The following is an 18,564-nucleotide window of genomic DNA, read 5'->3' on the forward strand; positions in this document are numbered from 1 at the left end:
AATGTTATTTAATTAAAGTTAAATACACTAAGGTCATATATAGTATAAAATATTAAACAGCAAACTCAAACACAGTATATATATATTTTAAATTCTAAAGGCAAGCTATTTGAAATTTCTTAATTATTATATGTAGTAAAAATTCAATTGTGTTCCACTGAACCTCTCTTGGCATTTCAACTAATCCCTTTTAGTATGCCAGCAAAATAACTATTGACCACAACAAGTCTTCTAGAGAGTTGTGGTTACTTTGCTTTCAAGTAATTTCTACAAGCTACAGCAATGCAAATGAGTACCAATTTTACAAAGACATGTAATGAGACACATCCAAAATGAATCACTGGCAATATTATATATGTGGTCCTCAATGAAGTGAGTGAACTTTTCTAGGTGGCTCAGCTGAAGGTCATATCAAAATATAAAAGTAGACATGCCTTTAGCATTCCTTATTTACAGTTGTCGAATCTCCAATTTGATTAAATTAATTGAAACAGATTCATAATTGTATTTACAGCAGTAGTTTTATTTTCAATGAATATACATTTAAGGCACTTTAACAAAACTTTATTCTAATTAGAATTTGTATAGAAAAATATTCTAATATAGAATTTGTATAGAATTTGTAAAATAGAAAAATGCATGTATATAACACTTTAAACATTTTTGTTTCTTCATGCCTCTCTAGCAAGATATAATGCCAACTATTTCTAGTGAAGTTAATGTAAGCATTATTAATAACATCATTGAGTTAATAAAACAATTAAATGCCGAATTTAGTTACATATTCAATAGACATTAATGGAGACTGAATATTATCTAATGAGTAATGTTTCTATAGTCACCCATGTTAAAATAAGAAATATTGGGTTTCGATAATTACTAGCTACCGGCTAGAACTAGAACAACATAAAAATATTTGCCAGTTCATTAAAATTAAGTATTTTAGAATACTTTTTAGAATCAGGTGCATCTATAATGAATTATACAACAAAAAGCAATAAAAGGCATAAAGGGACAATTTAAATGCATCATAAAGCCTGGTATTCAGGAATATCTACATATAGACATATATATTATGCCTATATATTTATGTTATATATATATATATATATATATATATATATATATATATATATATATATATAATATCTATTTATATATAAAGAGAAATCTATAAAGCGGTGCCAAAGTAGCCAAATATCTATGTATCATGTTTTTCTCTTGCAGGAAGAAACCTCTTCTAACCTCCATAATTCTCTCCTCTATTTAAACTCTTTCCAAATGGAGAACAACCAGACTGACTGTGGAAAAATGGAGGAAATAACCCACTCACCACCTTAGGCATGAAAGTGCATCTTTTTCATAGAGTTATTCAGGACTCAGTAAAAAGAATCACTGCTTTTGTTCTCCTTATTTTTATCTGCACAACATCCCCTTTTTGGTGGCACGAAGTGTTTTTATCTGCACAACATCCCCCTTTTGCTGGTCTACATGAAGCGCTACAATGTAGTTTTTAGAGATGATTCTCCCTTCTCACTATGGAAATTTGAGGATGCCTTAAAGACAGGTAAAGAAATCAGGTGAATATATGCAAAAAGACAAGCAGCGATGGAATGATTTCTACTTTGACCTCTGAGTAGTCTAGCGTAAATGATAGTATGTGAGGAGAAACGGTCGTCTAGAAATGTCATAAAATCTATTGTTAGTTAATTTGTTAGAAAATAGTGAAATCGGTAAATATCGGTGCACTTACGAGAACTAGAATATATGATACATATTAAGTGATAAGAAGATTAAGGTGATATATTTAGGGAAGTAGATTTTTTAAAATTTCTTTCTAAGCGATGGTTTATGATTTGCTTTATTTTCTTTTTTATCTTTTATAAATAAGAATACCAATTGTCTACTAAATATAAGGCATTTATAGCCTGTGCAATACATTGAGAAAGGACCATATATATATTTAACATCTAATTTCTTATAGGTTGGAGGATAATCTAATGATATGAAAATCCAAAAAAGTCATAATTTTAATATCAATTACTTTTCCATATAAATGTTATTGTGTAGGTTTAAATAGAATTATTAAAGTTTGATGATGTTATCACTAAATTTAAATTTGTCTACATTATGCATTTTCCACTCTATGATGATGATGTACTATTGTGTCACACATAAAAAATTGCATCCTAAGAATGAATTAGAATATGTTATTTAGAGGATCATAACTAGACCAAATTACAAATTGGAAAAAGCACACTTCAGTTAATTTATAAGAGACTAACATATTAATTAGTCTAAATTAGAATAACAAATATGCAATGTCACAAATTTATTAATTTAAAATTAACCAATATAAAGTACAACATGTATGCTTGAGGTTCTGTATTGCACTCAATATCTATTCACTGGCAAATAACATTTCATTTCTCTTTTGTGTAGGAGGAACATCTGTACATCAATTTTTAGAATGCACATTTGTAATCAAATGACATATTAATAGCTATAGTTCAAAATTAACATATGGATTGCTTACAAATTTGGTTAACGAGTTTTTTTTACATACTAGTATAGAATGATTAGAGAATGAAGTATCAATGTAATTTAGAACTAGGACAAATATGTGAGAGCTGATTTTTTTTTTAAAAGAGTTTTCATTGTGGCATATTCAATATAGAAACTGGTACGTAAGGAATGCTGTCTAACACTATATCACCCAACTAGATGTTCCTGAAGCTTTTATTATACAGTATGCAGTTTTTCTCATCAATTGCTTTTTGTAAAAACAAGTTTGACATATCAAAATGTTAAATATATGTATCAACAACTAAAATAGAAAAACGCAAGTTTACTTTTAAATAAACTTATAAAAAATAGATTAAAAATTATTTTAATGTAAAATAACTCTGCTTACCTGGCTAATAGTATTAAAACATAGGAATAAAACACCTCAAGGTAATACCGGGGGTGCCAAAAAAATGTATACAAGTGGACGCTTTGGTCAGCATTGCTCAAGCAGTAGTTCATCGTAATCAGAAGTGTCTGGACGCTGATGGTAACCACTTTGAGCACCTCTTGTAATTGCATAAGTCAAACACAACTTGTAACATCTTTTGTTGTTGGTATATATTGAGTATAACAATTTTTTTTTTTTTTTGAGTATAACAATTTTAATACAGTTTTCCTTTCTTAAAATATGTGTACATATTTTTGGCACTCTCTGTATATTAACAATGCATAACTTTATTCTTTCAAAAATCAGAGCCATATCTGTTGCTAAAAGAAAACAAGACTTATTTTTCTTAAAACAGAAGCAAAATAAATTTCATCAGTGTTGAACATGTATACTAGATGTCATAAATTTTGATATTGAATTACCACATAATCTCTACGATATAAAAGCACTAAACCTGATGGTTATTTTTACCTATCTTCTTGGAATTCACAGAAATCTGTTTTAATAAATCATGAGGGAATAAAAAGAACGAAGCACTTGAGAACTGAAACAAGCAAACACAAATATCCAAGTAATTTTTCTTTTCTTTCTCATATTTGCTTTCCTGTCAGCTTCTTAAGACTTTATCCTGTTTTAAAGAAAACATTAATATTAAGTCATGGAAAGGATCAGTGTAATAAAATTCAGTATCATACCCTAAAAAGTAATGTTCAAACATACATATTTCAAGTATTTAAATGGTAATATCCAAATTAAATTAATATACAAAATAATAATAAAATTAAAAGATAGATCTTATCTTGTTCTAAAGAATAAAACTCAAAAGTCAACACCTAAAAATAGTATATTTAGAAGGTAAGAAAAATGCTATTTGAGCTATTTTCAAACATAAGGACAGTCTTGATATTTTCAAACTTCTACCTTCTCTTCTAAAATTTAACATTTTCATCTTGAGAAAAAATAATCTAAATATATAGTTTTGCTACCAACTAAAGAGTAAATTCCCTCCAGTTTGCTTACTTTTTAATTTCCAGAAAATTCACACCAAAGGATTTTACGTAAAAATTTGGATAAGGTGTACAATGCACTATATTTTTTGTTCTTTGGGATAGTCAAGTCTGAAAACATTTCTATGACTATACTAACTTAGATATACATATGTTTGGTCTGAAAGAGAATAGAAATAGAGTCAAATTTCATTGTGGTGAATTTTCTCACAAAAATAACCTGAAACAATAGTTTCACACCTGAATTTCAAATAAAGTGACATAACAATCAAAGTATATGATTAGTTTTAATTATTGCAATCAGTTCATACTGCTTTCCATTTCATTGCTGTTTATATAAAATTTTGTGCAAGAAAAAATATATCAATATAGCATAGCCCCATAAGAAATAGAAAAAAAATCACTCTAAATATTCAACACAGCCTGAAAATTTTAAGATAGCTATAATATCACTTTCTCATCGTCATGAATCTCCAAAGGCCTGGGGAAATAGCAAATACCTCAGAAAGATATGTCACCCTTATCTTGAAGCTGTATTAATTATTTAAGTGGTAAGGGCAAAAATATAGCTTTTAGAAATTACCTTTTTCTCCCCCTCCAAAGACTCAAATATGCTCATATATACAGTATACAAATGAGGCATGTCTATTTTTAAGAAATTTAAGTTTAAAAATACTTAAACAAGAGGTGAAAAACAAACACCAAAAATCATCTTCAAGTCACTTCTTCCCAGGAATATTAGAACACTGGTGAATACAAAGTATATCTCTATTAAAATTGAATATAAGCCTTCGAACTGCATGATTATGTCTGTACCATTGAAATGAGAAAACCTGCCCTGGTCTTACGGTCCTCACCTCATCGGTCTGAGGTTCTTGAGCCTGAGCGGCCTTAGGCACTGAAGAGTCACAGTCTGGACTGTAATGCTCACAGTAGTCATACGCTGCTTTAGGGTCACCTGTGATCAACAACTGCTGGATATCCCCCTGCCAAGAAACAAACATGGACGTAGTGAGCATATTCAAACGCACATATATCTAGAGCAAGACTTAACCAAGACAATGTGTAGTTGATTTTGTAAGTATCTGAAGATGAAAAATCACTGATATTTCATTGTTAAAAATAGTCTTACAGGATGGAGAGAGAAACTCACACCTGTTTAACAAATCATCTGTTAATACAGTGACCTTTGAACAACACTGATACACAGATTTCTTTTTAAATTAAAGTTTATTGAGGTGACAATGGTTAGTAAAGTTACATAGGTTTCAAGTATACAATTCTGTAATACATCATGCATATATCACATTGTGTGTTCACCACCCAGAGTCACAGATTTTTTTCAATAAATATGTTGGAAAATTTTTTGGAGATTTGAAACAATTTTTAAAAACCCACTGATGAATCTTATGATTTCTTAGTAAATTTTCTTTTCTCTAGCTTTCTTTATTGAAAGAGTATTATACATAATACATATAACATACAAAATATGTGTTAACCGATTGTTTGTGCTATCAGTAAGGATACTTTTCAACAACAAACTATTAGTACCGTGTTTCCCCAAAAACAAGATCTCGCCGGACAGTCAGCTCTAATGCATCTTTTAGAGCAACAATATAAGACCCGGTCTTATTTTACTATAATATATAAGACCGGGTCTTATATAGTATAGTATAAGACCAGGTATAATATAATATAATATAATATAATAATATAATATAATATAATATAATATAATATATAATACCGTATAATATAATATAATATAATGTAATATAACATAATACAATACAATATAATGTAGCATAATACAATATAAGACTAGGTATAATATAATATAATATAATTTAATATAATATAATTTAATATAATATAATACCGGGTCTTATATTAAGTTTTGCTCCAAAAGACGCATTAGAGCTGATTTTCTGGCTAAGTCTTATTTTCTGGGAAACACAGTAGTTTTTGAGGAGTCAGTTATATGCAGAGTTTTGACTGCACAGAGGTTTGGCACCTCTAACCCTCATGTTGTTCAAGCGTCAACTGCATTCTGCTCTTGAAGCAATGTGACTATTTCCACATGGGTCTAATTAAACATAAAACTAGTTTGATATAAATCTAGAGGTCATGACCACATTAATCCAGAATTATACTCGGGGCCAGATGAATGGCTGGTTTAATATCCCTGTGACTTGGAGATTCAAGGCCCTATAGCTTTGAACACATGAATCTGATTCACAGAACTCCTGATGTTATCTTGAATAATTTCAAAGTTTTACAGTTTTCTGTGCATTTTATTAACAGATGTTATTTAGGGGCTGATGAAAATATAGACATTAAAATTTTAAAGTCTGTAACACTGAGTACTAAGAAATAATCTTTTGTCTCCTTGGATTTGCCTATGGTTCACCATACTTTGCTTGTCCCGAATTACAAGTCCTCTGCTTTCTGAGTAAACTCATTTGGGCTAAAGACCTTATTATTTCATTTTTAAGGTTGACAACACTAACTGATCAATTTAGACTACTGAATAGCAACAACTGAATTATTATAAATAAATAAACATAAATCAGGAAGAGAAATTTTAATACAGAATTCTTCATTAAACTGTTGAAAAAAAAATAATGAGGCATCATTGAGTATATCACTGAATACTAGTCTCATTAAGGGTTTCAGTTAGAAATTCTTATTCCTGAATTTTATCCCAGCTTTGCCATTAACTACTTGCAATTATGCAAGTGACTTATCTTGATTCATCATTTGTAAAATGCATGCATTCAGAGATCACATGTAAGGTCCTCTCCAAGACTAAAAATTCTATAATTCTAAACTTACAAGTAATATAATGAGCCAAATGAAGCTATTGCTGAAACACCTAAAAGTTGCCATCTTATATGCACATGGTTATTTTAAAATAGTATATTTTTGAGAAGAATTATGGTTTCCTATGTGCTTACTATTCTAGTTAAGGTACTTGACTTCATTAAATGGAATCCTGCCAATCTTTCCACTATAAATTCTTATTTCAGGTGTTAAATATTCAGTCATAAAATATACTACTGGAAAGAAACTGGAAAATTCAGTTAAAAATCTACAGTACTATTTTTCCCAGAAGGCGTCTTACAACGTTTTATGTTAATCATACGACATGTTGTGAGAGAATATATAGATCAACAAAAGCACCGGGACACATTGAATGAACTATAAATATTTAGATTCAGTAGTCATAAAAATTACAACAGCTGGAAATGGGTGAAGTTACCAAGTAAAATTGGCATCTGTAGCAAACAAGGTATAAAAAAGGCCTCCTCCTCCTGTAATGATCTATTATGCAAAGCTAAGATTAGAGTTGCTGCAATTACCTTTTACAGCTGCGTCAACTAGGTCTATATCATAGTATGTAGTACTCATCCTATAAATAGGATAAGTCCAGAGGAGGGAAGCAAAGCATATGTAAGAAAACCTAATAGAACCTATCTATACAGATGAGATTCTTCTAAACATCGCATGCATTGCAAATGGTTCCTGTCACATTTTTATTAGCCCAATTATGTAAGTAATACCATAGCATATCCTCCTTTCAAAACTGAAATATAATGCACATACTCTAACAATTTTTGTTTGGCTTGTTTTTTTATTTTTTGTTTTATATTCATACGTAATAACTCTCTATAAGGTCTAGCTATTTCTCTTTTCTGTGCCTAGAATGTAATTACATCATGCTCTATGAAATACACATGTTAAAACAAATGCAGCTGTTTTTGCATGTGTAAGAAATCACACATGTAATTGTGTGATTTTAAGGCCACATGTCAATGTGTCAATGTCAAGTGTCTGAATTTTTGATTCAACTCCTCCTCCTATGTGAAGCCATGCCCATGAGTGGTTGAAGTAAGTTCCCAAGTTGAGTGTCCATTGAATTGTACAACACAGCAGCTCATTCCTAAGAATGAGCTATGGAAAACCAGGCTCTGAACAGATGTAGTGTTCAATACCATGTGATCAAGTAATGTGACTTGTGAATGGATTATGGCTTAAGAATAGCAGAGGAAGCTAAGATATAACCAAAACAGCTAATGCAGAGACTGGATCAATGTTCAATATAACTGTTCAAATAAACAGCTTATTTTTAAACAGTTTATTTACAAATATTCTCTCCTGAATGGCAATCTAGCACCTAGTAAATGTACAATCCCATAAGGCATTCAATTGTACTCTGAATCTTAAAGAGTTAAACTTTTAATATTAAAATTTGGATGTTATATTCTAACAGAATAATTTACTTTTGGCAAGAGGTGGAAAAGAAAACTAAATATTACCTATTGACGATGTAATTTCACAAATTTCTAGAATTAGAAATAATCATCTCCCCTAATGCTAGAATAAATAACACTGCTGCAATTTCATTCTATAAAATCATCTAGTCTTCAGACTTATTAGGGGAAAAAAAATCCGTGCAAGTTGGAGACTGAGTAGAAGCTGATGATGGAGTGAGATGGAATGGCATGGAGAGATGGAGGAAAGTACACTAGAAGTGCAAGGGGACTGTGTAGTTTCTGGAGTGAGCAATGGTAGGATGGCAAAGCCACTTAGTTAAGAAAGAAAAAAGAAGGAAAAAACTAGGATTCAATCTCTTAGGTCTATGAGGTGAAATGATAATTAATGATTGCTTCTAGAATACAGTCAGTTGTTCCTTTAAGAAAATTGCCTTCATTTACTTTTGAATTATGTCCCTCCTTTACCTGCAGACTGTTAGGCTGCATCACTAAAGCCAAACTGAGTTACAAAAATCAATAAGAATCAGCAGAAAAATTTTGCTTTAATCTGACAGTCCATACTTCTTTCTAGAGTAATTTTTATACCCATTTTTCACCTATAATCACAGACAAAATGAACTTCCCTAGACTTAATGTTATATGATGAATTGTGTCCCTTTACCCCTACTCTGCTCCCAATTCATGAGTTTAAGACCTAACATCAGATAGAAGAGAGGACCTATAAATAGATAATTAAGGTTAAATGAAGTCATTAAGACAGTCCCTAGTCCAATATAAAAAGAGATTAGGACACACACACAACAAAAGGAAGACCATGTGAAGACACAGGAGAAGATGGCCATCTATAAAGCCAAAGTGAAATGCCTCAGATGAAATCAACCCTTCTGACACTCTGATCTCAGATTTCTAGTCTCCAGAACCGTAAAAAAAAAAAAAAAATTGCTTTTGTTTAAGACACTCAGTCTGTGGTATTTTGTTACTGTCATAACAATAGCACAGAAAACTAATGCAGACTGAGTTAAATAATACTAGTTTATTTTTATCTTGCAAGTGTTGTCTTTATAACAGAATAATGAGAGCACATCAAAAAATATTTTTATTTATTTGTAACAGGGGTAATATCTGATTGTTCACAAACAGGTATTAAGTAGATGCTGAAAAATATTGGCTGATTTAATTTGGGGAATGGCTAGAACTCAGGATAATCAAAGGTTATAATACACCTAATGGTATCACCATTTGTAAATATCCCTCAGTACATTGGAAGTAAGGAAGATAAGAAAGTATTTGATTCAGAGTATAAATAAAGCATTTGAAGGGAACAAGTTAAATAAACTTATCAAATGTTTAAAAAACTTCATCAAATTAAATTACACTACAGTTCATACTGAGTTTAAATATTCATTGATGTGACTTTTTAAATGCATTTTTATTATGCTAGTAAAAGGTAAAATAATTCCTGGTTGTATCATTAACAACATATTAATGAAATTAAATTCGAATTCTACTTCATGTCAACAGTAAAAAAGAAAATAGAACAAAAATGTATTATATCAGAATTATACATATGTATTTGTATGTATCAGAATGGTATCTTTTTTCATTTCTGTTATTTCATCTTATTTGTCAGTACTAATGTAAATCAAAAGTAAAGCACACTTAGCTCTTTCTTGATTTAAGAAAACGTAAAAATTTAAATTACAAATCTAAAAAATAGTGAGATGCTTCTCAGATTACAAAAGGAGTCATTTCAAAATTTCATTAAATAATGAATATTTAAAATACGTATCACCACAATTTGATCCCTGTCCCAAAATAAATTCATCTGATACTTTTTACAAACATCTATTGTCCAAATTAATATAACTAAAAATAACATTTTAACATCTAAAAAGAGAATTTTGAAACAAAATGGAAATCACTTTGAAACTTTATTTTTAAAAATTAACTTGAGAATAAAAATATCATTTGTATGAAAGGAAACAACAGGTATAATTTCATGTTTCTAATTTGTATTTTAACACAGACACAAAGGAGAAATTCATATAACTAGTATGAGCATAAAGGTCAAATATGGCCTTTGTATGGACTTTCACTGCCTGTCACCCAAATAGTAGACTTTGATATTTACTTTATATTTCACGGCCTTTGACTGGGCACTAAAATTCGGATTTATTTTTAAAGTAATTATCATCTTTTGAATATGAAAAAGAAGACAATTATTATAATTTCATTAAGAGTTTAACAGTTGAAGTGGCACATTTACTCCTCCAACCCAAGCAAGTAAAGCAGATATTTGGGGATCTTTTTTTTTTTTTAATGTATAATTTCATCTTTTCTATTCTTATTTTTAATTCTAGATAAAATGTCAATCAGTGGATAAAAAGAAATCGTTCATAGTAGCATTTCTATACATTTATTATTCTAGTTCTACATACAATGAAACTGCCCCAGAAATAGCAGGTGTTTAAACATATTTCCTTATTTCTTCCCTGCTGCACTTCTTTATTATGCAACAATGAATGATACATTTCCTTTAGTGAATTGAAGTTTTAGTCAATCAAAATTGGACATTTTATGAAATATATAAGCCTAAAGAATTTTAGAAGTATGCATGTAAAGGAATTGATACATCTTTTCCAATTTTTTTTCATTTTGAAAAAAAAAAATGTTTCTGTACCATTGATGTGAAAACTTCTTTGCTCACTACAGAATATAGACAGTCCATACATATCTCTATTGAACAGTGAAAGATGGAGGGGCATGCTCTCAAAATTGAAAGCCAGAATTCCCTTTTGAAATGGGAATATTTGGAAAAAAACATACATATTTTTTTTCTTGAATGAAAAGCAAACCTGCTACACAACATTGCTAATTTTAGGAAATACTTTATAATTTTAGAACCAGCTACATTTTTTCCCAAGCAAAATATTTTTCTTTTTTATACACTAGTGCAAGGAATAATTTTTACTAAATATCTTTTAATTGTAACTTACACAGAAATTTAACAGCCAGATTTCTTTCAAAACCTTTTTCCCTGGCTGTTCACCAATTATTCATCTATCCATTCAATCAACAAACATTTATTAATATTAAGACAAAGTAACATGCTGACACTTTGGAGAGGAGGAAGAGGAACAAAGAGGGAAATCAGACCCAGATCCTATTCTCAGATACTTTAAAGCCTGGTAAGGGAGATTAATTATACACAAAAACATAAATATAAAAAACATTTCTTTAGTACGTACTGTATTTCAATTATGAAGAATAAAGAAATTGAGGTGGAAGGGGTAGGGGGATAGACACCTTTCATCTGGGAAAATCAAAGGAAGAATCCTGAAGGGCCTGGTATAAATGAGAATAATTAAAGAGAAAGTGTTTAGTTTTGATTTTCAATATTAAGATACTTGTGATTCTTCGTGGGTCACCAAATCCTAAATATTCACACTTCGTTCTTTCACTCTGTACCCAGAGAATCTGCATCATCGAGATTGTCTTGAAGGTTGGTTTTCAATACAGACAACATAAGTTAGTTACCACCAGGAGTTTGGAAGGTGGGAAGAGAAGGAGGCTGGGTAATTTTCTCCCACACTTTCAGAAAGCACTTCTACAGGGCTCCTGCTTTCAATGAGCTCTGTACCTCTATATCCACCCCTTGTACCTTCAGCTCCTGGGAAAGTAATGCTCATTACCAAGTTCCTAGGCCTCCATGTTCACATCTCTGAAATCTCTGAGTAGAATTCTGGTTCCTGCTGGAAACCAGAGTGAACTCACAGAGACTGTGAGAAGTTAGAGAAAGAATGCATACTTGAAGGCCCTATACTAACGGGCAGCTTCCTTTTTGCATATACCAAGTTTAAGGATTCAAATAATCAGTACATGTCACTTGGCCAGGAAAGTATGCTGTCTCTGACAAAAGACACAGTTTATAGTCTGGGATCCTCTATTTTATCGACCAATACACATTATTCAATAAAATTTACTAGAATAGAAACTTCACAAGAGCAAGGGGTTGTCTGTTTTGTTCTCTAAGCGATCCACAGTTCCTGGAATAGGCCTGCACATAGTGAGTACACAATAAATGTTTGTTCAGTAAATGGATCTTGGGCATTAATTTATTCACCATTACAAGCCTCTGTTTCAACATCTGAAATTAAGAATACTATTATTAGTCTTGTATTTCCGAGAGATTCTTTAAAATAATATTTACTTAAGCAGTTTTTAAACTGTAGAGTGTACCCAAATATAAGGTAGAATTATTACAGTATTTGAGAGCAATTAAGGAATCCACCTTTGAATCGCAAATTTCTAGACGACGTGTATATATGGACACTGTAAATTTTAAGAAATGCTGCTGGAGAATATATTTGTGATTGTTCTAAAAATAAATTCCAAAACAGTTGAGGTTCAGGAGCTTTAAAGTCATTATTCTATAAGTAAAGCCTATCAGGAAAAAAATATAATAGAAGAGAAAGAAAACTACATTTAGCTAAGCAGTTTCCAGCACATACTGCTGTAAAAGCAATAGTTTAACAAAATTTTAAAGTATTTCCATAAGGTACCCACTAGACATAAAACTTCTGTTCACCTTTGTTAAAAGTATGGTGGGTCTTGGTAGAGGTTTTGTTTTTATATTCAGGAATAAGACTGACATTAATTCTTATCCATGGCATAAAATTCCCAAGAAGTAACTACCACTATCAGAAGATTAATTGGAAACCTAGGCTTCCTGTGTACTCAGACTTCTGACTTCACCAAGGCATTAGCTCTCATCACAGTTTTTTTGTTTTTTTTTTTCCGAACATTCCATATAGTTAATAACTGTTTTGTGTGGAAAAGGAAAGCTGCCAAAATGCTAAGAATTTTAGTTCAACTGAAAAATGCGTCACAGATTGCATTGAATGAGGAAAACCACACAGAGACAGAACTGCTACGCTCACAACCTTAATATTTTACAGTTTCCCAAAATCGGGTTAAGAAATCAAGTTTAAGAAAATAGTAGTGTTCCTGTGACTTGAATGTACTTCTAACTCAACAACTATTTACCAAGTATTACAGAAAATGCCTAAAATTGAAATAAACACTACCACACAAAGTGCACATTTATCTCATACTTTCTGTCAAGGCTTCTTACTGAAAAACAACTACTAATGCTCTATTCCACCAAGTTAATTAATTAATTAAACAGACAAATAAATGAATACAATGTTTTTTTAAAAAGGTAGCAGACCTTGCCTCCTGTTTTTCCTTGTTTGCCATAGATGATCTATACCCCTTGAATTAGTCAGTGCTAAAAGTATGTTGATTCATTCATTTAAACAATAATAAGTTTCAGGCACTATTCTCAACACTGCGGTACAACACAAAGACCCTGCCCTCTTGGAGCTTACATTCCAGACGGGGGAAGTGAAATAAGCAAAATGTTGTATAAAACATGATAAGGGAGATGTACCAGAAGGTAGCATGCTATATTGCCAAATGTGATCACGAAAAGTTTCCCTGATAAAGTGACATTGAGACAGAGATATCCAAGGAAATGAAGAAGTAAAAAATGCAGATATTTAGGGGAGAGCCATCCAGGCAGTAGGACCAGTGCATGCTTAGGTCCCAAGGCAAGAGCACGCTTGACGTGTTCAAGGAAGAGACACCGTATGGATTATAGGGAACAAGGGAGAGAGGATCCAAGGACGAGGTCAGAGAAATGGGACAGAGGCTGCAGTGGGGTCACATGGGAGCCTGCAGAATACTGAAAGAACTTTAACATGTACTCTAAATGACATGAAATGTCACTATAAGATTATACCCAAAGAGGTGACATTGTTCACTTACTCATGAATTCTTTCAGCCAAGTGCTATCTGACAGAAATAAGCTAGCTGTTCCAGGCTTGCTGCTTAGACAACAGACTGATGGGAAGAACAGTAGCAGGGAAGTCAACTAAAAGGCTCTTACAATTATCCAAGGAACAGATAACGCTAATGATTATAATAACAGATAAAAACTAAGGCAGCACTTACTATACACCTGCCATTCTTTTAAGAACTTTAAATGGTCATATTGTAAACAGAAATGAATGAGGTCATGCCTTAAAAAGATCTAGTTAAAAAAAAAAAAAAACTTAAACAACACTTTACATAATCCATCACATTCTTATTATACTCCTTTAAGCTAATAATAATTTCGCATTAACTGCGTGTTTACTATAAAACTCAGTAAGCAAAGAAATATTATTTTGTTGAAGATAATCCTATGGTCTTTTAGCCAATTTAAAGTTTTGTTAGATGCTCATTAAAAATGCATTTTAAAAGAGACAATTAAAGCCTTGTAAACTTAAGTAAAAATCCAAACCCTTCACGTTTAGAAGAAGGAAACATCACCTATTTACTACTTATATATTAGTGCTAGAAGTCTAAAGTATCAAGTTTCTCTCTCCCTAAACTCCACATATCCAATCAGTCCCCAAGATCTGTCATATATACCCCACCAAGCATCCTGAAGCAAGTCCCTTTTTTCTGTTTCTTCTGCCATGGCCTTGCCTCTACTGAAACTACCTTTTATTTTAACTAATGTGTCAAAATATCAGGTTGTGTTGTGTTTTTTTTTTTCTTTTCCACTAGGTTCTCGTGATTCTAGACCAGGGGTGTCCAAACTTTTTTCAACGTTTTTTTACCAAGGGCCATATGCGTAAAATACACAAACAGCCGGGCCACTCACTCGAGGTGAAGTACATATTGCCTCACCTGGTTTATTTAAATAAACTAAATATATTTTTGGAATTTGCTGCGGGCCAATTAACAATGGATCATGGGCCGCAGTTGGCCCGCAGGCAGCAGTTTGGACACCCCTGTTCTAGACTAACTCCTCTCTGCCTCAAGAAGAATTTTTTTTTTTTTAATATGAATTTTTCTTTCCTCTACTAAAAGAAAATTCTTATGGTCTATGGTTTAAACCCCATCAGCATGCTGTAAAAGGCGATCCATACACAAGCCCTAACACACCCAACCGGGTCTCTTCTCAAACACCCCCAAAATGAAATTACATTTCTCAGATCTGCTGTGTCTATTACAAACTTTCATCTTTTGCACAAGTGTCCTCATCTTTAAATGTCCTCTTATGTTTCATCATTTTGGAGACAGCTGTCATTCCTTCATAGTCATATCCTATTACAACTATTATTTGTGTTTCTATATTAATTATTTAAGCAAATGTTGGGCACATAATGTTTATTCTGCTTCAACAGGGAATGGCTTAATAAACATCTAACTTTCAAATGACATGTGCTATCCTATAGTTATCCCTCCTCTTTGTGCTCCCCTCTGACACTTCTAACAAAGCCTTAACCACTTCCAGGTGCAGCACTCATTCATTCTGTTACTACTCTTCATTGGCTATAAACACATGTGCCAAACTTTGTGCTTGATACTGCATTGGATTATCTAAATTAATAGGATATAAGTCCTGCTCTTGAGGAATTCAGAGTTTAATGAGAAAACTCGACATTAATAGATAATTATAGAACATCATGATAATAAAGGTATGACAACAAGAATGCAATGCAAAATGGTTTCTTCTTTGAGAAGTTAAAAAATTGCTACAGACTAACAACCTTGAAAAGGGAAAAAATAAAGTATCACCTTTCACTAGCATAATCTTTACAGATGTAAATTTATAAAAGGAAAAAAAAAATATGTGACACTTTCTTGTGTACTGTTAGCATAATCCAGCAGTGCACTAATCAAAAAGTAGAGAACTGAATCAAAAAGAGCAAAGTTCCTTATAGAGAACAAGCAATACCTTGTATACATTAGTACTTTGAGCTCTGAAATCTGAATCCACCTCAAATGCAACCTGGAGTTACATTCTTGAAACATTTCCAGCCATACATCCTACTAAATATGAAATGACACTGAAGTACCAATAAAGTCCTAAAATATGGCCCATTATCTGCATACGAGGAATGACAATTAAGTTTCAGAACTTGTTACAATGATGTTGCTAACATTTTTTGATATCAGAGATTACTCATTATGAATTTGTACCAACTGGACAGTTAACCAGGTTTACTATTTGGAAGTGCTGAAAAGGCACCCAAAAAAAAGTTAGACGACCTGAACTTTTCACCAACAATTCATGACTCTTGCATCACGACAATGCACAAGATCACACGGCACTGTCTGTGAGGGATTTTTTAGCCAGTAAACGAATAACTGTATTGGAACACCTTCCCTACTCACCTGATCTGGCCCCCAATGACTTCTTTCTTTACCCAAAGATAAAGGAAATATTGAAAGGAAGATATTGTGATGACATTCAGGACATCAAGGGTAATACGATGACAGCTCTGATGGCCATTTCAGAAAAAGTGTTCCAAAATTGCTTTGAAGGGTGGACTAGGCACTGACATTGGTACAAAGCTTTCCAAGGGGAGTACTTCGAAGGAAACCATAGTGATATTCAGCAATGAGGTATGTAGCACTTTTTCTAGGATGAGTTCACAAACATAATTGTCTGACCTCATATTGCACTACAATGGTGTAGATAAGATCACAGTCTGAATGGCAACCAAATGCCACACATCTGTTGTATAACAAAGTACAGTGATGTCCAGAAAGGAGAACTGTGGGAAGCATCACTGCAGCTTGGTCATAAATAACGTGGCACATTTTTCTGTGTTGACCTTCACCACACTTGTCATACCAACTCACTTTACAACAATAAGTAATATAATTACATATCAAACAGCTAAAAGCAGATGTTCCTTTCAGACTTGGCTGAAGGTAACTCTCAAAAAAACACATTAAACCAATGTTGTAGTTTGAGCTAGTGGTACATGTATTGTAAATACCTCCTAAATACAGAAAAATCAAAAGAGGGAAAACTTATTTTACATCACATCTCTTTAAATAATTGATCTTTAGCACCGAGTCTAAATAAAATCTGACAATTTCTAAACTATTACAGTAAGAAAAAATTGTTTTATAAAATTACTCAGATACTGTTATGTTGCTACATGGGACTATTTATGTATGAAAGCCATAAGATTTACCTTCAAAAATAACTGTATGTATATATAACTGTATGTATATATATATACACACACATACGGTTATGTGTATACAGTTATGTGTATACAGTTATATATACACACATATATATACATATATACATTTATGTGTGTATATATGTACACACACACACACACACACACACACACACGCATTCAGAATGGATCAAAAAAACAAGTCCCAAAGAGACTGTCACAGTGAATCAAAAAATAAGGCCCAAGTATATGTTGTATACAAGAAATCTACTTTATATATAAAGACACATATAGATTAAAAGTAAAGGAATGGAGGAATTCCGGCCAAGATAGTGCAGCAGATAAATGCTGTGCTTAGCTTCACTCATGACCACATCAAAATCACAACTAACCTACAAAATAACCATCATTGAGAATCACCTGAAATCTTGCTGAACTGAGGACATGCAGAAGAAACCACCTTGAGACTGGTAGGTGGGGCAGAGAAAAGGAACAGGCTGGTCACACACTTGCATGTGACCATTAAAAACTGGGAGGGATATTTTGGATGCTGGGGTCTCCCCCAGAGGAACAAGTGTCCCAGCCCCTACTCAGTCCAGAGATCCAGTGCTGGAAAGAGTAGTCCCTGTAATTTCTGGTTGTGAAAACCAGCAGAAATTGTGAATGAGTAAAACGGAGAGCAACCAGAGTCCCAGGCACTCCTATTAAAGGGACTGCACATGGACTTACTCACCTATGGAATCATTGGCTCTGTGCTCCAGCACTAAGGCAGCAGCTGGAGAGGTAACAGGGATATATGGTGGGAAAATGAGTTGTGTGGCTTCAGGAGAGAAGCTGGAGGGGAAGCTTTCTCCTTGATGGAGGAGAGGCCATTGTTTCTTTTGTTGAGGCATCCCTCTTCCCAGCATGCAGATACAGGCAGCCGCCATATCTGAGTCACAATCAAGCTGGCTAACACCATTTGTTGGCCACACACTGGTGATTTGAGACCCTGCCCCACCCAACTTTCAGGCACACCCAAGTCGCTTCCAGTGGCTCTGCTGCAGACTTTTCTAGGGTCTGTCAAAGGTTTGCAGAACCCAGACAAGCAATGTCTGACTTGAGAGTGCACTGTACCTCTGGCTGAGCAGCCCTAACACCTGCACTAGCAACAGCCAGCCTTGGCTCGTGGCTTGGCCTCTCAAAGCACTTTCAAGCACAGCACGGGCAGTGGGCATCTTCAGATTACTTTGTGGCCCTTGCTGGGTGACCCCAGGTTGGACACAGAACTGCACCTGTACTTGATC

The 18,564-nt window shown here is 32.9% G+C and overlaps 1 protein-coding gene across 5 annotated transcripts in view; it reads right to left on the reverse strand.

Moving 5' to 3' along the window:
* COL11A1 (collagen type XI alpha 1 chain) overlaps positions 1 to 18,564 on the reverse strand; it is a 199,717-nt gene that overhangs the window by 133,248 nt on the left and 47,905 nt on the right. For all 5 annotated transcript variants that reach the window (XM_088799462.1, XM_074318647.2, XM_074318650.2 and 2 more), the window contains exon 5: positions 4,821 to 4,949. In XM_088799462.1, the coding sequence (XP_088655588.1) occupies positions 4,821 to 4,949 (129 nt within the window). The remainder of the gene's footprint in view (positions 1 to 4,820; positions 4,950 to 18,564) is intronic.

The sequence above is a fragment of the Rhinolophus sinicus genome, chromosome 7 (assembly GCF_057876585.1).
Source record: "Rhinolophus sinicus isolate RSI-liver-muscle chromosome 7, RSI-T2T, whole genome shotgun sequence".
Taxonomy (NCBI): Eukaryota; Metazoa; Chordata; class Mammalia; order Chiroptera; family Rhinolophidae; genus Rhinolophus; species Rhinolophus sinicus.